The 23286-nt window shown below is 34.9% G+C and overlaps 2 protein-coding genes and 1 long non-coding RNA gene across 4 annotated transcripts; 2 read left to right on the plus strand and 1 right to left on the minus strand.

Moving 5' to 3' along the window:
• The first annotated feature begins 228 nt into the window (after positions 1 to 228).
• Positions 229 to 3385, plus strand: LOC125470843. The gene is made up of 3 exons (XM_048570511.1): positions 229 to 1365; positions 2204 to 2333; positions 2756 to 3385. The coding sequence occupies exons 1-3, from the start codon at positions 625 to 627 to the stop codon at positions 3238 to 3240; spliced, it is 1356 nt and encodes a 451-aa protein (XP_048426468.1). The 5' UTR covers positions 229 to 624; the 3' UTR covers positions 3241 to 3385.
• A 4323-nt stretch (positions 3386 to 7708) lies between these two features.
• On the plus strand, positions 7709 to 10381 carry LOC103928112. The gene is made up of 6 exons (XR_007253211.1): positions 7709 to 7869; positions 8802 to 9507; positions 9634 to 9849; positions 9965 to 10069; positions 10152 to 10232; positions 10334 to 10381. It is a non-coding gene; the product is annotated as an uncharacterized LOC103928112 (long non-coding RNA).
• A 10063-nt stretch (positions 10382 to 20444) lies between these two features.
• On the minus strand, positions 20445 to 23055 carry LOC103938772 (transcription factor bHLH18-like). 2 transcript variants are annotated; one of them, XM_009348815.3, is made up of 5 exons: positions 22935 to 23055; positions 22355 to 22439; positions 21562 to 22170; positions 20917 to 21288; positions 20445 to 20825 (listed from the first exon to the last, which is right to left on the minus strand). In XM_009348815.3, the coding sequence occupies exons 2-5, from the start codon at positions 22379 to 22381 to the stop codon at positions 20751 to 20753; spliced, it is 1083 nt and encodes a 360-aa protein (XP_009347090.2). In that variant the 5' UTR covers positions 22382 to 22439; positions 22935 to 23055; the 3' UTR covers positions 20445 to 20750. The 2 variants fall into 2 exon arrangements, with proteins under 2 accessions (XP_009347090.2, XP_048426015.1); XM_048570058.1 differs by having other exon boundaries at positions 22343 to 22439.
• Between the last annotated feature and the right edge of the window lie 231 nt (positions 23056 to 23286).

Here is a 23286-nt window from a genome sequence, read left to right on the forward strand (position 1 = left end):
CAACACTCACTGACTCACTGACTCACTCAGTCAGAATCAGTCTCCTTCCACTTTAAATTAACTGCAAAACAGAAGCATCCACCCTCTACACTTTTGTGTCATTTTCCCCAAATTTTTTTATTTATTTTCCCAATTTTTTATTCTCCAATGCACGATCCACACACCTTCTCAACATTTTCTTTTACTTAATTAACCCCCCAATAAAAAGACATTTTGCATGGATGAATAGTACTACCTGGAGATCCTCACCCGAAAGAAGTAAAAAGCTACCTCTCCCTTTCTATTCTACTTCTCATCATTTCTCACTAACCCTTATAAATATAACCCCCTCCTTCCTATCCTCTTTCAATTTCATTCTGCACTCTCCCACTTCACTTCCCCAAAATATTTGCTTCACTTTCATTTGTTCAATACTTCCTCTCCACTTGCACATTCATGTTCTAATTGTTCTTTCATCTATTTTATCGTTTATTATGTTGCTTTTGTCATGTTAAATTGATCATCGCGATCGTCCATTTTAAAGGCTTGAAGTATTTTGATTTGTGAGTTGTCAAACTACATAAATTCCTTGTTGGGTAACAATTATTCTCTCAATTTCTTCATTTATTCATCTTCAAAAAATAAATGTGCATGACCAACATCAAAGAAAGCCTTTTTCCAATAGAGCGCAGGCCAAGAATGCTTCTCAAAGATTTCCTCGGTGAAAATTCTAACTCATGTTCTTCAAGTGGTTTCATATCATTTCCAAGACAGTTACCATCCAATCCAAGCAATGCCCCCAAAACCCAAAACTCATGTTCAGAAAATACCACTACCATTTCCAGAAAACTACTCAGAAGCAGATCAAGGGCTGCCTGGACCACAATCTCAGCATTCCACTCTCTCATGAATGCAGTTAAAAACATGCCATTTACCGCGGTAAAACCCCCCTCGTTTTTACCTAGAAGCCTCTCAAGGAGGCTGCTGCAGTCAAAACAGAACTCACCAAGATCATCAAGGAAACAAGGTAGTCAAAGCCAAGTCCAAATTACCGTGAGAGTCAAGGACATCATACGGTGGACATCCTTCCGCGATGAGAAGTTGCCTCCACCTCCACCTTTGGATTATGTTTCTTCACCTCTGCACTGTACCTCAAGCACCACCATAACAGGCTCCACCACCACATGTACTACGTGTAGTAGTAATAGCAGCAGCAATGGGTCGAGCTGGTGTGACAGTGATTTTACCTCGGAATTTTTACCGCCTTGGGGTGGCAACTCTGACCCTGACTATCAGGAGGATAGTAAAAAATATTCACCATGTGTCGGCAGGGATTCCATGGAGGCTACATCAGGGACAGGAAGTTACGCCGCATTGGGACCCAAGGTACGTCAATTATTTAGTGCACCGCGATCTAAATTTATATTGTGTGTCTGCTGTTGAGGATCCTTAGATGCTAAGCTTTGGCTGTACTTGTATCGGAAATGTCTATATTTAAATAAACATGATTAGTAAAATTGTCTTTAGTGAAAAACAATGGCTGCTTAAGCTCTGTTAAACACAATTTGCAAATAAACGGATTACTGACAACTATTAATTTTATGTTATATTTCTTGATTAACATTATCTTTAATTGTTTCGATTCAAATTTTTGCTAAGCAGTTGCACAGTGCATATCAGACAAAATGCAAGTCACCATTAATTTAAATAAGTTTAGATCCCAAAGTACTTCTTGTTAATTGTTTAGGATATTCGATTCAAATTTTTGCTAAGCAGTTGCACAGTGCATATCAGACAAAATGCAAGTCACCATTAATTTAAATAAGTTTAGATCCCAAAGTACTTCTTGTTAATTGTTTAGGATTTAGTTCTGAAATATACAAAAGTATACCAAAACAACACTGCCACTATTTTTTTTTTTTTTTTTTTTTTTGTCAACACGATTGAATATTGTGATTTAGTTACTTTTGAGGTAAGAACACTTCTATCACTAGGCAAAGGGGCATGGCCCAGTGACATATTTGACCAAAAGGACTCTCCAATCTGTCTGCCTAAATTATTAAGGGCGTTCTTCCTTACTCATGATGTTCTATATTTGATTGTCTCCCTTTCTTAATATCACTTGTATAAAACGACATGATAATGTTGACTATCAAATTCAAATTTTGTGATAAGCATTTATATTCTATCATGTACGTACTGAATTGAATTTTGTATGTGGCAGGTTGAGCTACCACTGTGTGATGAAGAAGATGAGCAGCACAGCCCAGTTTCAGTGATTGGTTTTCAATTTGGGGAAGATGAAGACTCGTCATTTTCAAGTAATTTTGATCAAAGCCTCGCCAATATGGAGAGTACGTGTCTTCTTCCTTCTTTCTCTCTATAACAAGCATTGAAAATCCCGACTGAAGTGAGACAAGTCATTCATATTACTTCAGTCTGGACAAGTCACCCAAGTCCCCTAGTGAAATTACTTGTGGTTCAAGCCTTATTTAGTCAAGGAGTTTTGTTTTTTTGGTAACGTAATTATTGTAGGTTTTCTTTGTTAAGTGTGAGTAGCGACCTAAGCGGTCTAGGCATCCTTTATTAAATTTCAAAAGCCTAGGGATTAATCTGGACGGTAACCAGCTAGCTAGCCCTTGGGATATTTAGAATAGTTGTCCTAGTGGCATGAATTGTGTTGTGAGCCCTTTTTTCTTTCTTTCTTCAGATTGCTTGCACAATTTTTTCTTTCTTTTCTTAAGTATGATGCTAACATTGTATCAAATTTTAACAGGGACAAAAGAAATGCTTATGCAGAAGATCAAGCTCTTTGAGAGTCTTGTAACAGTGGATCCTATCAACTTAGACACATCAATGTCGTTCGAAGAAAGAACCAACTTTGAAGAAGATGACGAAACAGCAGAAAGGGCAATGGAGCTGTTAAATCATTGCAAAGCAAGCTGCTCAGACCTAAAGAGCTGGGAGCTGGAACTAGTAGAAGATCAACTATTGTTTGATTTCTTTAGAGAAGAAATGAGTGCTCAAAGAAATAAAAAAGAAGATGGGTTTAATAGGGAAATGATTAGCAAAGCAAGAGTTTGGATGAGTGGGGACTGGGGATCACTAGAGCACAACAAGGAAGCTTGTGTGAGAGATATGCACGAAGGAAGGAGGTGGAACAAGTTTGAGTTTGAGCAAGAGGAGCTGGGTTTGGAAATAGAGATTGCCTTGTCAGAGTATTTGGTGGATGAGCTTTTGCTTGATCTTTTATCAAGATAAGAAATCTACCTCTTGAGAAGGACTTTGATGCAGGGAAAATTAAGGGATTATTTTTTAATTTGTAATAAATTAGGATATATAGCATGAAAACCCTAAACTCTTAAGGAAAATATTAAAAGGAAATATTACAATATCTTCCTCATAAGACAAGTTTTTTATTTTTTATTTTTTTATTTGAAAACAAGTAATCTATAATTGAGATAAAATATGCTAGGATAACACCGTTATTGACAGAAATAATCCACTTAGGGGTGGGTTGGAAAAACTGAAAACTGAGAAAAAGTTGAACCGAACACCAAACGAAATCAGAAAAAACCAAACCAAATTAAAAAACCAAATCAAACCAAAATTTATTGGTTCGGTTTCAATTTTAGTGGTTCAAAAACCGAATTATCTTAAAGCAATGCCGTTTACAAATTTTACACGTAACCTTACCCCTATCGCAGTTTGGGAATTCCAAAGTCAAATCATCGGTCGCTGCAAAACAAACCTCGTTGTCTAAACCCCATCTGTCCTTCCTTTTCTCATTCCAAAACCCAAACCACCATTTATGTAAAAATCATTTGCTTCCAAGGGTCTTCCCCCCCGTAAACACGAAATTCATGCGACAAATGAAACAAGAATATGTGTATAAAATAAATTTTGTATTAATGTAAAATGTAGGGTTACAATTTTTGTTACAAATTTGATACCTCTGATTCGATCTCCGGGGTGAAAAGTGTGTGTGTTGTTGATCCGAGGTTCGCAGTGACTTGATCTCAAATGAACAAACAACTTAAAATTTTGGCTTGTGGCGATAGAGGAACTAGCACCTGTAGGGGTGTTTGGTGGTTCTTCACTAGTGCGATGAAGAATGAAAAGAGTTTTTGGAATCTTCTGAGTATTTAAGGGTGTTTGAGGCTTGAGAGTTTGAGCGTCTAGGTGTAGGCGGATGACTTATGAGCCCCTTTCTTTGTCTTGGAGCCTCATATTTATACGCCAAGTCTTGCTTACTATTGGTTTTGGCCTTAATTATGGACTTGATTCATTGACGAAAGAATCATGACTTGTTTTGAGGATTGGTTTGTGATTTGAATTCATCAAATAATCTTTTATTTAATTGAATAATCTTTTATTTAATCAAATTATCTTTGATTTAATTAAATAATCTTTGATTTAATCAAATTATCTTTGATTTAAATCAAATAAATCAATCATATTTCATCCTTAATTTGGAGTTTTAAATCAATTAATTTGATTTATATAAATTAATAAAGATAATTCCTTAATTAGTTTTCACCAAGTGTCAACATGTGTCCCTTTGGATGACTCGTCCGATTTTGATGAAGCACATGTCATGTGTGATTTGTTAGACACATAACGCATGCCACACAAGCCTTGGCATATCAAAAATTTATGTGTCAATGAGTATTTATTTCACCGAAATTTGCGTGTCTACACTCTCATAAGCTTTTGTGGAGACTAGTTAATCCCAGCCTCCTTTTGTTGGATTTTATCATTCCTTGCAAAGGTGCAAGCTCTTGTCAATCCTTGCATTTGTGCAAGGATTTCACCGGCTTTTCTAGCCTGATTTTAAGTTTGTGCGACTACGTCATCTATATGGGTTCTCTTTTTTTAATTTTTATCCTTTCTTGGTGGTGCTACTGATTTTCATCTGATTTGGAGAAATTGTGTGGCAATATGTGTAAATCTCAATTTAGAGCAAGTTGTAGTTTACTCTCAACCAATATAAATAATATTTATAGAATACTAAAACCTTTAGAAAAAATTCCCATGTGCCTCACCCCAACCGACATAACCTGATGAGTTGATTTCATACTACATATTTTCCTCTATCCTTAGTACGTTTTGGTAATTATTTGGTGAGATTTTGATACTTTGCGTCATATTTTCAATGTAGGACATGCAACTTCCTCTTAAGCAAAAAGTGACCAAACGGGGAAATTTTGGAGCAATTCTAATTGGAGATGTTCATCAGTCTCTCAAATTGTTCGTATCAAAGTTTCAAATTTTCTACCAAGCGGTTAATTTATGGCAAAGAATTCAAGGACCAGAGTGCAGTACTGTCAGATTAAGCTGTAGGCCTTATTTGAGAGATTTGGCTGAAAGATGATGGTTTTTGGGTTCGAACTCTTCTGCAAAGATGTTTAGAACGTCCTAAGTTGTAGTTCGAGTCGTTTTGGGCCTAATTTGGAGGACTGATGGTGTCGAAACATGGCTTGTTCTTTACTGGCCAAATTTTCTTAGTTGATTTGGACTGTGATTTTAAGTTAGCCTTTTGTTATTTTGTTTTCTAGATTTTAGAAGACATTTTCTAGGAAGGATTGTATTTTGTAGTAGTATAAATAAGGCCAATTAGCCATTCGGGTTTTGTACGCACTATTTTGGAGAAATCGGCTTAGATAGCTTTTGACGATTCAAGTTTATTTATAAGGTGTTTTCTATCCATATTCTTAATACTATTTTTCTTCATGATTATGCATAACTAGTCTTTTTGCTAGGGTGAGGCCACGAGCCTTAACATGAATATGTGATTTTATTAATTTGCTTATTAATTGATGCATGCTTGCTTTGAATTATCGATTACCATGTTTAAACTATCTAATTGTCTTAATGATTCACGACCATTAGGGTAATTAGACAAGTAATGTGATACACTTCCTGTTGGAACATCACCCTAAAATTGAGGAGGGCTTCTTGTGATTAGTAATTGTAAGTTCACTTAAGCAAACATCATGCTCTTAAGTGTTGCATGGTTTTTCAAAGGGTTTCCACAAAACTTAATGAGTCTTGCATGTTTATATTTAATCTAAACATGACAGACGGGTTGCATGCTAAATATACATTAATTTTCACCTGAATGTCCCAAGGAAAGTATGCATTAGGAAAGCCTAACCTTCAAAGCATGTATGTGGAAATTCTTAAGTAATTGGTAAAATTGCAATATGATTGGTATTAGTGATGGCGGAACCCTGGTGTCTTTTTAAATTGATTTTCAAAAATGTTTTCTTTTAGTTATTTTTCTCTTGCGGATTTATTTAATTATTTTTATTAAAATTCATTTTTATTATTTTAAGTCATAAAATCAATCTTTTTTAAACTTTATTTTGAATAATTAATTAAGGATTAGTTTAAATACAAATTATTCATTCAATACCTATGGAAAAGGATTTTGCTTGAGCCATTCATACTACAACTACTTTATTCTCTTGCAAGTATTTTTAAGTGTTTTTAACACTATTTGTGTAGGTACTAAAAATCCTATCATAACCCATCCACTTTTCTATCTAATAATTCATCTAATTCAATTGAACCCTCAATGACCCTACTATAGTTTTCTTTCAATTCATCCTTTCTTTTATTTTTTATTTTTTATTTTTTTCAAAAGATAGATTTTGTTAGATTAGGTGTTAGATTAGCCATTGACGGGGTTTGAACCCACACCGTCATGCAAGAGATCAACACCACCGTTCTTTTATGAGAGTTTTAATGAAAAGGGCTTAGTCTAACTTAATTTAACTAACAACAACACTAAACTATTATTTAACCAAAAGAACTTAAAATTTAATCTTAAGGACAAACTATTCATATACCAAGCCCTGCAAACATGAAAACTCACTGCTGAACTAAAAGTCCAACACAATAAATATTTTTTTAACAAACTTGCCGCTAACAGAAAGCCTGTTACCCTTTTTATGATGGAGAAAGCATGTTTTTTTTTTTTTTTTTTTTTTTTAATTTTTTAATTTTTTTATTGGAAGACAGAAAGCATGTTACCTTATTAAATATGAAGGTGATGAATTGGCGTCCACCATCCCCTTTTTCCTCTGCCGTCCACCATTCCCCTTTCATTGTTCCAACTACCACACGTGACAAACTAATAAACAAAAAGGAAATTTTATTTGAACTCATCTAATTTCTTTCTATATCCAACTTACTCTCTTCATCCATATTTTTTTTAATTAAAGAATTAATATCTCTTTAAACCCAAATTTATTACCTAAACTACCTTCTCAAACCTAATTCAAAATGTAAAGTTATCTTTACACCCATTCCCTTTATAAAATAACATCTCTAACTGAATGTTTTTTCCTTCAAAGAGGCGTCCTTTGCCCCTGTATAATTGCACATAACTAGCATTTCCATGGCTTTTTTTTTTATTTTTTTTTCTGCTACCAAACTCATCCATAGACTTGGGATCCAAGAGATCCTTCCATAGATTTAAATTTGCCATAGAATGCGATGCATGCTCCATCTTTGCATTACTAATCAGAAGTCCTTGCAACGGTGTTTTGGGGGCAGACAGACAGCAAAGAAAAACAAATACAATATTATATGAAATTTAATCCAAAGAAGAAGCAAACAAACAAAATGTCCATAAATCGAGTCATACCTTATTTGGAGGATTCAAAACTTCAAAATCACTATCCATCAATAAAAATCGGTGCTTATACATCAATTGCCATCCATGTGTAAGTGCATAATACACTCATTTAAATAACCCCATTATGGGAACTTATCATTTTCTATTCATCTATAGGACTTTGATGAGTGCATCTATTATATTGATGAAGCTACAAGATCTGGTGGTGGTGCGTTGGTTCATTGCTTTGTGGGAACATCCAAAAGGTGATTTTATCTTCCAATATAGGTTATTGCTTTCAGGTTGTCTTCTTCGCTGTCTTAATTAAAGTCATCCGTTAAGTGTGTACTTTTTGTTTTTCCCAAAATTCCAAAGCCAACAAGGCCTAGTTTATTTGTTCAGTTTTCTTTGCTTTTTTCTTCTAGTTTCAAATGCAATAAAGGATCAGTTTTCTTTGCCTTGTTGGTTTCTGTTTGTTTTCTTCAAGTCATATGCTGATGCTTGAATTTTGATGAGAAAACCAGTAATCCGATGTGGATTTTGATTAAAGTGAATCTTGTCTGCACGTTATTTACTTAAATTGTATATTTTTTTTGTTTGAGGAAATTGGATATTTGGATGTGAATTAAGCATTGGATAGTGATCTGATATTGTCTTAAGTCGATCTTCGTGTGTACGTAGAATTAAGTTCTTGATAAGTAGAGGTACTAACTTGGCTCTATTTGCAAAGGATTATGGATTTGGTAATTTGTTTTCTTTAGTCGTTTCGATTAGTAATTGTTGTGATTAAACACACCAAGCTTGGGAGATCGAATTATACCCAGTAAAAAAAAAGTCCATCGTGCTGCCTTTGATTAGTAATTGTTGTGATTAAACACACTAAGCCTAGGAGATCGAATTATATGCAGTAAAAAAAACAGTCCATCGTGCTGCCTTCGATTAGTCATTGTTGTGATTAAACACACTAAGCCTAGGAGATCAAATTATAGAAAGTTAGGTTGGGGGTTTGACAGATTAGGATAGGTCTCTTGGTTTAGGTTTGACTCTTTTTAATCAATCGTGTTGCCTTGGATTCATTACACTTTTTAATCTTCGGTTAATGTTTGTTTAGTTTTCTTTGCTTTTTTCACACATGGTTTCAAATGCAAGAAAGGATTAGTTTCCAATGTTATATTTTTATGGTTCAAAAGGTGTATAGATGTCACAGTTGATCACTCATTGTCGGAGTGTGACCAATGCGCCTCCCACATTATCACCATCTATTGCTCCAGCCGTGAGTGCTCCATTAAATGGGGAGCCTACACCCCTCATTAGTGTCGGTTTAGTCGTTCAGTGCACGATGGCCTCATCGGCGTCGTCGCGAGCCGGAGCCTTCTGATGACACTTCCTCAGCATCTAGAGTTAAGGGTAAGGCCTCCTAGCCAGGTAGTTTTTTCTAATTCTCACCACGATGTTTTTTTTTTTTTTTTTTTTTGTTCATTTTAAAACTAATATTGTTATGATGGTGAAAATTTGTTGAATTGTGAAAATCTGTTGCAGGTTGTGAATTACTGTTATTTTACTGTTTTAAGGTTTTGGGAAATGCTTAACTATTAAAGGAGGTTGTGTCGAATTTTTTGTACAAATTTAAGCATAGGGTTTTCACCTTTTAAGTATTTTTGGCCAGCTAAAAAAAACACCAAGGGGCCTAGTCGAATGCTGAAGCAGGCACAGAACGTACGTCAGGCTGCCTCCAAGATCAAGATTGTGTATGACCTGTGACATCGTGAAGCGGCTACCTCACAGCAGCATAGCAACGTCGCAGTAGTTGTGGTGTTGTTATTCGACAAAATTGTCCTTTTCAGTGGGAGTCTTGGGCAAAAATTCCCTATGAGACGAAGAAACTGGTGTGAGACAAGTTGTCGGTTAGTATATTAATTTTTAGCCTTTATCATTTTTTAAATTTTGTTTACAAATATTAAAAACCAAAATATATTATCTTAATTTTATTAAATTTCTGATTATTATTTTATTGTTTTTCATATTCATAGGTCATTTATGATCTTCAGGACATATCCCTCGAGACCATGGCCTACTTAGAGAAAACCTTAGCAACCCGGTACAAACATTGGACGAACAATTTTCACACATATTTTAAGTGATGGGATGATCCGAATATTGCTCGCCTACATGTTCCAAGCGAGTTGTAGGACCGGCCGGAGGATTGGCAATGGCTTTGCAAACATTTTAAGTACCCAAATTTTGTGGTTTGTACATAATATTTTAATAATAATTTATTATTGTTTTACTTATTTTTTAAGCTTATTTTTTATTAATTTATTTCAAATAGTAGCACTAACATGTATATTGTGTGTTTAACAGAAGAAATCTGTTCTTGGCAAGAAAGCTCAGGAGTCAAAGAAACTTCTCCACCATTCCGGTTTGATGCCCTTTTCGTATAGGCTTGAGGCACAATGTCAAGTAAAAGTATATTAACTTTGAAATTTTATACAATTTATATATTATTATTGATTAATAAAATTTTCTTAATGTTTTTTTTTTTCTTCAGGAGGGTTCTAAGTTCCCAGAGATTGACATGTTCAAGGACATTTATGTTCGACCTGGTAATGAGACCACTAAGCAGCTTCATGTAAGTATATGTAATTATTATTATTCTTATATGTATGAATTGTTCAAATATTATTTATATTTTGTTATTAAACATTATATGTTTTTCTTTATTATTACAAGCTGTTATGGTGGAAAAGAGCATTGCTGTTCTCTAAGAAGCAACATTGCGGTACATGAGGATGTAGGTTTTCAGATCATGACTGATGTCCTGGATCAGAACTTCGATCGTCGTCATGGTAAGGTTGTTTGATGTATGGGGAAAGTGGGTTCGTGAGACAAGTGCCTCTTCTTCCGGATCAAACACAACAGAGGTCGATGCATTGAAGGAGGAAGTGATAACCCTAAGGGGTTAGCTTGCGGTCCAAGAAGAGTAGATGAGGGCCAGGGCGAGGAGATGAGGAACTATGCCGGGACAGTGATAGATCTTGTACGAGCCATACAAATGTCCTACCTTCAAATCTCGCTACCAGCACTTCATCTTGCTCCACCTTCGACCTCAGAGCCACCCCGCCCTGCTGATAACCAATAGCATGATGTATCAAACCTAGAAGACTACTTGTAGTTTTTTCTTTTTTGTTCGAACATCTTGTATGTACATTTTCATATATTTTATAATTAAGTACTTTTGCTTGGTTAATTAATTATTGTTTAGAATTTAATTACAATATTTAATAAAAATTAAAAAAAAAAATTTTTTTGACCAAAATAAAAAAAAGGGTTTGCGCAACGCATGACTACGTCGCGCAAAGTCACTTTGCACGATGCACCTCTTATGTCGTGCAAAGCCACTTTGTGCAACGTAGGTTACATCTTTGTCGCGCCAATCCTTCTATCACTGCCTTGGTGCGACGGTTGGCACGCGACAAAGGTTCGTTTGCTTGAAGGTTTTTTGACTTTTCGCGACGAAGGACCTGCGTCACGCCAAAGTGTTTTTTGTACTTGTATTTTGTTTCTTTCCAGAAATAGTGTGGGTTATTTTGGTTCAGTTTTCAGAAGTAGTGTGTAATTTTGCTATAGTTCCAAAAATAGTATGGGTTATTTTGGTTCAGTTTCAGAAATAGTGTTGATTATTTTGATGTAGTTTTAGAAATAGTATTTATTTTGTTCCCTTCCACAAATAGTGTGGGCTATTATGGCTTAGTTTCAAAAATAGTGTGAGATAGTTTGTGGTTTCAAAAATAGTGTGGATTATTTTAGTTACGTTTCAAAAATAGTGTGAATTATTTTAATTTTTTGTTTAACTTGAAAAAGATTTAAGTATTATAATTGAGTAGAAGCATAAAGGCACCATTCCCCTTCATGATAAATTCCAAGGAAATTTAAGGATTCTCTTTAGTGTGGGTGAATACGTATAAACGCGACTAAGCATAAAGGCCTTCCTGTTTGTAGCTTGATTCATTCCTTGTTTTAATATAGTCATGATGATGTTTTCCTAAGGTCATCCATCGATTCCATCCCTCTGTACATGCAAGAGATGAAGAAGCTAATTAATGCTAACAAAAGTAAAGAATGTAAAGGAGAAAATAATAAGAGAAAAAAGAAAATAATATATACACACACACACATACAAGATGCAAAGTTGGAGATTGTTGAGCTGCCGCTTATTTGTAGGCTTTAAAATCTCGCTTTCTTCTTCACAAGAAGGAATATTTTCATTCCAAATTACCTTAGCCATCTCCAATCACCTGTAAACGTAAGCAGAAAATTCACTTTCGGAACATTGAATTCTTCTCTTCGAAAACAAACTAAAGAAAAAAATCCGAAGAAAACCAAATTGAACCGAACAATAATTTCGATTTAATTTTTGGTTTTGACAAAAACCTGAACGGAATGAAACCGAACACAACCCTAATTCACTAGTTGACTTAGGGCTTTAATTTCTCTTTTTGAATCTTGGTAGATTCATGCACTTACCTACACCTTTCGGTATGTTATATGTTAGTGTCCCGAACTAATGATATAATGTCATGTGTTATACTATTTCCATAGAGTATATTGCATCATTGGTCCCAAATGTTGTTGAACAATATATCTTATGCTATGGTAGCGTATTGGGATGAAGGCAAGTTCCTCTCTTAGTTCTAGAGTCTCCTCACTCAGTTAGGGCCCATTGGCATAATGGAGTTTTAGGCCTATGAAGTCTGAGCATTGCTTTGGCGAAAGTGGCCTAAGATACGCCATGGATGAGACATGTCTTATGATATTAGCAGTTTTCAATCGTGCCCTTCGGCTTAGACCAAGGATGGAACGAGACAGAGTCGATGAGCAATTGAGCCTTGGGTTTAAAGTGACCATCTTTTTTGGTTTCCCTGAGAATTTCATCTTCTGTAAACTAAAGACAGGATGAAAATGAATGTGAGAGTGAGAGGCATAACTTATGCCCATTTTGTAGGGTCTGCATTTTGAACATTTGTGAAAATAAATAAATGTGTAATAAGAATCAAATTCTCTTAGAGGCTATTGATTTTCACGTTCTATTGTTAGTTTCCTACCATTCATGTGAAATGGACATAACTAAAAGTAAATGTCAAAATCGTTACCTAAAACAAAAGGTAAATGATAAACACACTTTTCTTCTCCTTCTACACACATATGTTGTTTTCACATCTGTTGTTTGTTGTTTTCGTTTGATTTATTTAATTTGATGATTAGTAATAAAAAAGAGTGTGAAAGAGACAAAAAAAAAATATATATATATATATATATATATGTGCGAAAATCATTTACTACTAATATGTGAAGCATAAGGAAGTGTGCGAGAAAATGTCATTTAATATTTGGGCTTTCGTTTCATCTGTTTTGCCAATCCTAATTTGAATCATTTTATCAAAGCAATGTCTAAAATGGGTTACAAGTATTTTTCTTTTTCTTTGGATTTCAAGTTGAGCCCAATATTAGCCCAAATAAAAGAAATATTTGTTTCCTTTTACACCCACAGACATACACTTGTACTGATCAGGTCACTGTTAGAGGCACTTGCATAGTTCATTTCAACTCCTTAAAATTTTTCCTTTTCCCTCATGGTTAATTCAATGCATCACATTTAATTAAACCTAAATCAAACCAAAAGAGTCAGCATCGAAAAATAGCCACGTTCAGGTGCATTTTTTTTCAAACCAAGGACATTATTCCAAGGTATGCTTTGGCACATAGAGAAGTAAACTGACATGTGAGAGGTACTTGGCTTCCATCCTTCACATGCTCTAATTAAAGAGCATCAACCGTGCCAAAACATAATAGTCTTTAGTTTAATTGAAAATGTATTTCTTTCCTTAGATATATATATATATATATATATCACTAGGAACACTTTTAAAACCAATTCCGCCTAAGCTTTATAAACAAGGCTGAGCCTTTTTTATTGACTTGCCTAGCCTTACGATTTAGGGCATTTTGCCCATTACGGTTGTATCCTCCCAATTTCTTCCACATGCAAGAAATCTGAGTAACTTTTGTTCACCACTGTCTTCGGCCTTACAGTGGTATCCTCACCATGTTCTTGCACATTCCAGTAGTATCCTCTCAATAAACTCCCTAGACCTCCGGCCATAACAGACATGCGTTTGCTGATGCTTTTTCATAAACTTGTGTTCAGGGTTTAGGCACAATGGTCTTGAATCGAAGAAGAAAGAGAGAAGGGAGAAAGATGAAAATGAGGGCGCAGGAGATGGTGGAGGAAAATGAATGTATGGATGAGAAAAAGAAAGGAAAGGCACAGACTTATAAACTGCAACTGAGACTTTACTCGACAAACTCCTTAGCATATGTTGCGTAATTTTCAAGCAGTGGACTTTTTGACACATGGTGGCCAGTGGACTTTTGACCACCTCAAGAAAAGTTACCCAACATACTCCTTCATCGGCTAAATTTTATTGTCACGATGACACATTTGTTCGTCGGTTAAAACATTTCCTTCTTGGCACCAAAATTTTATCTTATGAGTAGTTTCTTCACCTACGAACTATGGTCGTTGTGTAAAGACTTTCAGTCGACCAAAATTTTGATGACTAACGTTGCCGTAAATATATTTCGTCTCCCACGTTGCCGTACCGTCGCTATAGTCCGTCCTATAAGAAACGTTTAACCGACGAAATATATTTCGTCTCCCAATATTTGGTAAGGCAAGCTAAAATTTCTGACAGTGTGTGTATATATATGAGTTTGGTTTAAATATGAAAGGGTTGGAGTCATAAGTTCTTTTTTTTTTTTTTATCAGAGCCCAAGCATTACCGCTAAACAAAGAAAGACACCAGCCCAAGAATCATTAGTTCTTTAGTTTATTAAATGTTTCTCAATTTGAATTAGACATGATTAAAAACTAGCTAGATTAGATTAGTATTAAGTCATTTTGTTTGTTTAATTAAATATGTAAGATTAAAATTGATCATACTTCAAATCATTTGGGTGCTTACTACCTATCTGTGGCGGGTAGGGTGTACCCTGTTAGGGCTAGAGCTAGGCTCAACCTTTTCATACACTCATTCTATTGATTTACTTAGTTACAAACCTACGTTACTAGGTCTAGCGTTAGATTAAAATTGATTATTAAGGAGATATAAACCAAAAAGGACATTTTATGACTCAATTAGCAAAGAAAAGGCAATAAATTACATAAAAGATTGATGCTTTGTTCATCAATCTGCTTTATTTATACGACAGTAGCTGTAGTTTTACACTTTATGTGAATAGGTTTCACCTTTCAAGCGTGAAGCCTAAGAAATGTCGTCGATTAATTATACACCCCTTTTCTTCCCTTTGTGTTGAAAGCTTTCAAGAATTAGCTTTCGTAATCCTCTGACAGTAACACACCACCGACTTATAATGCGACTATTTTTGTCAGAAGCCCAACAAAGTCCAAAAGCTTGGTACGAAAAGTTAATTACATGTTCGTAGCCTTTGTCTAATGAACACGTATTGGCCTTGGCTTTGACCACATTTTACATATTAACATGAATGTGTCGAAATATAGCATCCTTGTTACAAGGAAAGGGACACCAGCACTGTTACATTCTTGTTACAAGGAAGGACTCCGGAAGTTTCATTTTCTTGCTATATTTGCGGTTGCTTGTTTGATTAGTAATTAAGTCAATAATATGTACTCGGCCTTTCATATCGCTAGCGAGAGAGACTTTTGTACTTTTACTACTTTTCTTCATCAGCTGGATGATGGTGCTGGAACAAGGATCCTCGCAGGATCCATTCCTTAGGGATCACTTAATCGTAGTCCGTTTATCGTATATCGTGCGGTTAGTTTTCGTTAGGTACTATTTATATTTGAATTTTAAATTTTAAATTTTAAATGATTTATGACCGCACGATATACGATGAACGGACACGATTGCGTGATCCCTAGGATCCCTAGGAATGGATCCGGCGAGGATCCTGGTTCGATGGTGCTGCGCACGCGTGTGTGTGTATATATATATGTCAACTAATGTCAACTAGCTTATCGTACGAAGAGTTTGCGGTAATTACTGAGATTAGTGGACAGCAAACACGACTTAAATTTTACAAAATTGAGATTGTCGTTCATAGAATAACTTACTATGACATGATCAGTAAGAGTCTAGTAGCAATACTTACCATGAGCAAACATTTGTAAATTCAGTACTGAATTCATTAAGTTTAACGTTACGAATACACCTAAATCATAGTACCTACATGAATGCACCTAAATCATAATATCTAGTCGAATGTGCTTAAATATTTGTACCTTAGGTTCCATGGTAAAAAAAAAAAAAAAGTGATGACATTACAATATACTATATAAATAGCCCTCTTAATTTTAGAAAATGAATTACTACTTCTGGATGATGAACTAAAATCAGTTTGAAATTTGAATGAGAATAAAAAAAAACTACTGCAAAGTATCATATACATTATACATCCTAAATATATATATATATAAATAAATGACGTCCTATGATTGTTAACAAACAAAAAAACGTCTTCGTTATCAACATTCACAAAAGGGTATAATTGGAATCATAAAACAAAAACCAACAGAGAATCTAAATGACAACCTAATGTGGAATTATGTAGGCTGATGTGGCTATTTGGTCAGGAACTTAATTCAATTGTTAATCTTGCATACGGTATTATTCTAAATTATATCTTTTTCAAGGATTAATATCCAGTTTCCTAAAAAAAAAAAAAAAATACCCACATCAATTGTGGATCATATATGCTCATATATCGAATTTATTAGAACGAAAGCTTGTAAATTAATTTCCTAAGGTTCTCATTTTGGACATTAGTACAAGTTGGTGGACTATCAATTTGAATGATACCTTCTAAATATGAAAATTTCATCTGATCTTGAGAGTATGATTATATGACATTTTGGACCATGTGATATAAGAAACCAGACGAGGAGAGCTTACTTTAATGATTCGATTTGGATGGATGTATTCGTGTACCCTAACTTGGTCATCGTTACATCTCACATAATCTCTGGTGGAACTAATGTTGTCCCCTACCTAAACAATAATTGATCATGAACCTGAATTTGCTGGTTTTCAAGTTTTCCATTCATCTGGCCACTGCATGTAGTTTTACGCATCACTATAATTAAATTTCTCGCATTCCATTCAACATAAATACATATACGCCCACAGTTGAGAATTAATCCAGAGGAAGCATACTCATATAAAGCATGGGCAATCCAAGTTGATAGAATAGTTGGATTGCCTTGCCTATATTTCCTCTTTTCTCTACGTTGTAGTGAAAAAATCACAGATTTCGTTGAAAAAAATTGAATAGTTTGTTCAACTTCAAAAGCATAATTGTGCTAATTGAATTAAACATAAAATGGACTACAATGAAATTCGAGCGAGTTCATATTTTGGTCACCACCCCATTTTGTTGACTGTGGTGTCCCACTATTATATGAAGTTGTCCAAGATGAAAACTAAAGTACAATCCTTTTTTTTTTGTCTTTAATTTATAATTTTTTGGATCTGAAATTCAACTTGTTGTCAATATTGCAATAATTTATTAAAAGTGAGAATGGATTATACATGAAGAAATTTATAGTATTGTTAACAAGGCAATCTTTGTCAACAAAAAACCCATTAAATCACAGTTATAACCCTTCACAAATAATTGAATTTAAAAATAAGTTAACTAAGGACCTGTTGTTGTTGTTGTTGTTTTTTTAATTTAATTATATATATATAACTGCACCACTTTAAGGTCTAACAATAAAAAGGTATTTATTAAAAATAAAATATCCTGCATATTTTAAAGTACGGGCCTCTTCAGACAATAATTTTTAAGAGCAATCTACATATTGCTTTCAAAAGCTATTTTTTATAAAAAGTGGAGTTGAGCCTTATATGGACACACACAAAGTGTGTGAGAAATTTTTTTTTTATTTTGAAATAGGAGAGAGGAAAAGAGTGATAGAGAATGTGGGAGTGGAAAGTTTTTATTTTATTTTATTTTTTTAAATTAGAGATATGTTAGGATTATATGTAGGTGAGAATTTGAAGGAAAAAAAAAACAAAAATTGGTTGTGTGAAATTACATTTCTGCCTTATATTTCTTATGCATGTTATGTTTTAATTAGAGGGTTAAACTGGTAATTTCATAGGATTTTGGTTGACAATGAGTGTTTTATTAATTAGTAGAGATTATCAACACCACTGCCCTGGGCATAAGTATCGTCTCCACCACTCCCACCACCATGCCCATTCTTGTCATTATAAATAATTATATTATTAATAAAACATAGTTTGTAAACCAAAAACCTATTAAATAATAGTTATAACTCTTCACAAATAATTCAAATTTTTTTTAGTACATTGATATTTTACATTAAGGAGAGGGGAAGTTCGGCTAAACCACACAATGAGCAGCCTAATTTGGTATCAAATTCAATTTCAGAAAATAAGATAATTAAGGTCCCGCTTTTTTTTACCAAAAACTGCTTTACTTTAAAGTCAAACAATAAAAAAGTGTTTAGTAAAAGTAAAATATCCTGCATATTGTAAAAGCAGTAGCCTCCATACAGCAGCTTTTAAAAGCAACATATAGGTTGCTTTTAAAAAACTGTTTTTATAAAAAGCAGAGTTGAGCCTTTAATAAATATTTTCATTTCTTGTAATATTAGTTTTTTTTTTAAATGACATTATTTTTCATTTTACACACCCATTGTCCCTTGAAAAACAAAGTGAGCCCCACCAACTACCACTACAAACACTAACCTTACACCACCACCCCATTACCAACACCATTGTTGCCAAACCACCACCACCACCACCACCACTACCACCACAATCGTCACTACTGCTATCACCATCGTTGTCGCCACTACCACCACCACCACCACTACTACAACCATAACTGCCACCACTGGCACCACAACTAGAACTGCCACCACCTCCTCTACCATTGTCCCTACCATGATTATTATGTTTGCACCCCAACCACCACACCCCACTATTGTCACCACCATCATATTTCCACCATTGTTGCTATCATCACCACCACCGCCCTCGCCATCGGTGTTGTTGCCACCACTCCCACTACCATGTCCATTCTTGTCGTTATAAACAATTATATGATTTTTTTTTTATATTAAATTCACCAAATGCCTTATACTACTTTTCACATTCACAACACTTTTAAAAATACAGTTTATCAAACACTCAAATGTTATATTTTATAGTTGATTATTCTTAAAGCAGAGTAGAATCAGTCTTTAAAAAAAATATAGCAATCTAAACTAGCCCTAATTGCATTCCCACCCACTTTGGTAGATTTAGATCTAGGAGTTGACTTACGGTAGTTACTACTCACTTAAATAGTAAACTACCATGGTTACTATTCATTCTCCACCAATTGTGAATAGTAATTGACATGACTATTACTATTCACAAAGATTTATTTATTTTTAATGTATAATTCAATTATTTAGTAATTATTTTTTTGAATGAGATTAATTTAGAATAGGTGACTATGATATGCCACGTGTCCATTTGCCTAGCCGATGACATTTGCCTAACGTAAAACTCAAAACTTTCGTTTGAGCATCTCTCCATTTGCCTAACAAAAAACTCAAAACTTTCACCCTACCAGTAAATGCACCTTCCCTACAACTAGTGCCATACCAACCGACATAATCCTCATGAATTTGCTTCCACATATTTGCACACCTCTGCATGCTCATTGCCCGTAATTGGACAATGGGTAATAATGACTTTCCAAAGCTCACACAAAAAAACATATTCGGCGGTCGACCATGCGGTTCCGGCTTCGGCTCCACCTTCGATGGGAGATGCCATTTTTGTAAGCACAAACAAAGTAGGAATATAGACAATGAAATAAGAATGTAGAAAATTTGTATAAAATTTGGTGTGGGAAGAGATAAAAAGATTTAGTATTTATATAAAATCTACAAGTAACTTTTGGAATATTTTTTTATTTGGTTTTTCTAATTTTTCTTATATTTTCTGAATTAAAATGTTATTGTTATGGAGAGTAGTATAATATTTAGATTAAACTAAAAATTGAAAATGGACATCAGAGATTTGGCCACGTGGTTATTGAGCGTTGAAGTAGTCATTGGAAGCCCAGCCGACCGTTGTGGCTGGCCCAAGCGTCAATTTTTGTAGCACTACTCTCGCTGGTGGACACATGTGATGCATGCACCTTGCGCACAAAAAAGCAGTGTATACACTGATGATAGGGTCATGGATTTGGGCTTGGACTTAAAATCGACATGGCGCCGGCCATGATTTGTGAGCCTTGGTGATCCAAAAATTGGTGGTGTGTTTTAGGTTGGATTTGAGATCTAACCATGTCAATGTAACATGGGTGAAAATGCTTTGAGTATGAATAAATATATCAAACAACTAATAAAAACAATAAAAAATAACAGAAAAAGGTGATTTTAAAAAAACCCCACGTCTCCCACTTCAACCCCCCACTCCCTCCTCTACTTTCACTCTCAATTTGGTTCCTAAAAAAAAGTAAATAATATAAATATTTTATAACAAATATATAATAGACAAATTTAATTACATATGTGAGCATGTAACTAGTAATATATGATCAAACAAAAAATAAATAAAATAAAAAAGAATCAATTGCCAAGGGGATGGTATATAACAAATAAAACAACTCTCTCAAAAAAATAAAAAAAATAAAACAACAATTAATCAATTATTAGGTAGCAAAGAGATTGCTAAGAAAGTTCACACAAAGGCGCTTCACAACAACAAAAAACTCCAGCTAGGTTTTCATATATATCACGAGGGTAATCGAACGTGGATAACGGGTCAACCACCCAAAAATCACAAAGGAAAAAACCCTCCTGCAAAATAAAGCCTCGCTCGCAGCATGAGTACAATGGCTGGTGTTTCCTCCAAAGGTCTTGAACGCCAGAAAAAGACAAAAAAAGAGGAAAAAAAAAAAAAAAAAAAAAAACCCCACGAAAAAGGGAAAAAATACATGCGTAAGAAACTGTCAGATTTATTCCTATTTATCTCCAACTCTAGGGCACCGAGGGAACGTCAAAACTTCAAATTTCTGGTCACACCAACATGAGCAAAGCATGTCTTAGGTTTTTTACCAGATCTTTCACTGTCATGCTGAATTCAACATCCATCTGTAGTTAAGAAATAGAGAGTCTTATTAGTTAAGGATAAAAAAAAAAAGTCAGGTTTAAGTACTAAATTAACCTAACCAAGTATCGGTACCTGAGCAACTACAGTGATATCAAGAGTTGAATTGCCAAAGGGCAAGGCACAGCTGTGAACTATGGTGAGACCAAGCTTTTCTATTTCACTTAGTATTCTTGTCAAACATCCGTTGGTTTTCTCGCAGTGGATTCGTATAAGAACCTCCTTGTCCGAAACTCTTGCTTCAATTTCTGGCAGTGGCTGGTCAGAGCAGCTCTCGGAGTTCTCGTCAGATGAAGATATATCATCATCCGCTGAGTACTGCATCCTCTTCACAAAAACCACTGCTTCCCCAGTTTTCTTGGCTGCTTGTTCCTCCAGCACCTTCGTACGTTCTTGAAGATGTTTCACGTACTTGATTGCATCTCCGAGGACCGAAGCCTTGTCCATCTGTAATTTTGTGGAAAAGGGTAAATTAGAATCTTTAATGGCATTATAACCAAATTAAACTACGGAAGTGTTCTCTTAGCAGACAACACGACTGCCAGATTATCAATCTGGGTTGATTAGCCAAACTCTTCCATAAAATCTAGATCAATAACCGTTTAAAGCATGATAGTAAGAAAAAGGCTACATTAGACCATAACTTTACAAACATAACATACTGTCTAACAGTGAACACATTAGAAGTACCAACAAAAAAGTTAACTGATTAACTAGTACCTTCTTTAGGCCTGGAAGTAAAGCAGATAGAGCAATGAACCGCTGGCTGAGCTTTTCTCGGCGCTTTCTCTCAGCAAGAACATGATCTTGAGCATGTAAAGGACTTCTAGTCACCGTAGCTGCCCTCTTGATCCCTTGTCCATGTTTGGGTGAACAAGTTTGGGTGTCATAGGAACCTTGGGAAATCAAAGCTGGAAGTTTCAATTTTCCATTGGAATATTCCACCTCATTCTTTGGCTTGATAACTTTGCAATCTGGACCATAGTACTGCTGAGAAGTGGTCGGAAGTGATGAGTCGGAGTTCTTAAACGAAATTAGGTGTGACGAGGAAGAAGGAGAAGCTTTGGCAGCAATTATATGGTCAGTGGAGCAAGATTTCCAACTAGTAGTGTTCTTAGGCTGTTTTGCTGGCCTTTCCTGAGTGCCGGTCTGATGGGGATTTTCAACGAATGCTTTGCTGAAGTTGTGTGTAGCAGCTGCAGTTTTCGAGGTGAAATTTGGGTAGGATGAGTAACTCTCAGATGAGAAAGACGAGAAAATGAGCTCATCAAGTGAGTAGTCCAGAGAGCTCATTTCGTGTTGATTGATAAAAGTGGAATCTTCCATTTCCTATAATATAAATCAAAACATTAGTGAAGAACCAAAATTTGAACTTGTCAAGATTAATGTTTTACTCTTTTGCATCCATTTTTATAGAATTCCCATTTTTTTCTTGAATTATCTTCACGTTAAGAGATAGGAAAGGAGTATATAATAAATTGTAATTAGAAATGAGAATTACAAAATCAGATACCCATTCTGCTGATGAGATCATGCCCATTATGCACCTGGTTTCTTTCCTTGGAGTGGATAGTAATTAGCAGCAGCGTTGGATTCAACTGAACAAAATAGTAAAATCTTAGTTATGTACGAAGGCATGAATAAAACTTGAACAATGAACAAAGATTTCATGGAAGGCTGATATGTAGACTATAATATGATCATAAATATTATCTTTTCTAGAAACTTGAGAACAAAAACAAGATTGCAGAGAGGTGAAGACCAAGAAGTGGAAAGCGTGGATCAGATTTGTATGTATATGATCGTCTATGTATTAAATATCAAAGACTCAAAAGTACTAAACAAAGTTTACAGAGGTAACAATATTGACTAAACACTTGCATCTCCCAGAGATTAATTGATTCATTAAATTTAAAAGAAACTCGAATCTCAAAAAACCAGCTTGATGGATAGTAATGAACCCTAAAAAACAAGTTCAGGGAACTTAATTAAGGAATCAAAGAAGCCGAGAGATCGCGTAGCAAACGCCAAGAAAACTCCTTGAAACTTGGAAAAATGGAAATAGGAGCACTGAAAGTTGAAAAACACCTCACCTTACGACCAGTGAAGACTATCCAAGTTCTTGTTTTTCCAGTTCTCCAGGAAGGAAGAGTCTTGCAATTGTAATATTTTATAGGTATACGAACGCGCTCCACATCGAGACGATGACTAAAAAGCAAGCAAATTAAGAAATTAGAATGTACCGATCCAATAATATACTATAATTATAGTGGCACGTGTGAAAATGTTTCACGCATTCTGATGACTGAACGCTATTCATTAGGAGGCTTTTTCCTCTTAGGTAGAACTGGCATTCGTGTCGTGTTTCTCGTGTTCGTGTCGTTTTCGTGTCATACCCGATAGTTTAACGGGTCGTGTCGTGTAATACCCGTTAAAGTAAACGGG

The sequence above is a fragment of a genome, unplaced genomic scaffold (assembly GCF_019419815.1).
Source record: "Pyrus x bretschneideri cultivar Hongxiangsu unplaced genomic scaffold, Pyrus_bretschneideri_v1 Contig102, whole genome shotgun sequence".
NCBI lineage: Eukaryota > Viridiplantae > Streptophyta > Magnoliopsida > Rosales > Rosaceae > Pyrus > Pyrus x bretschneideri.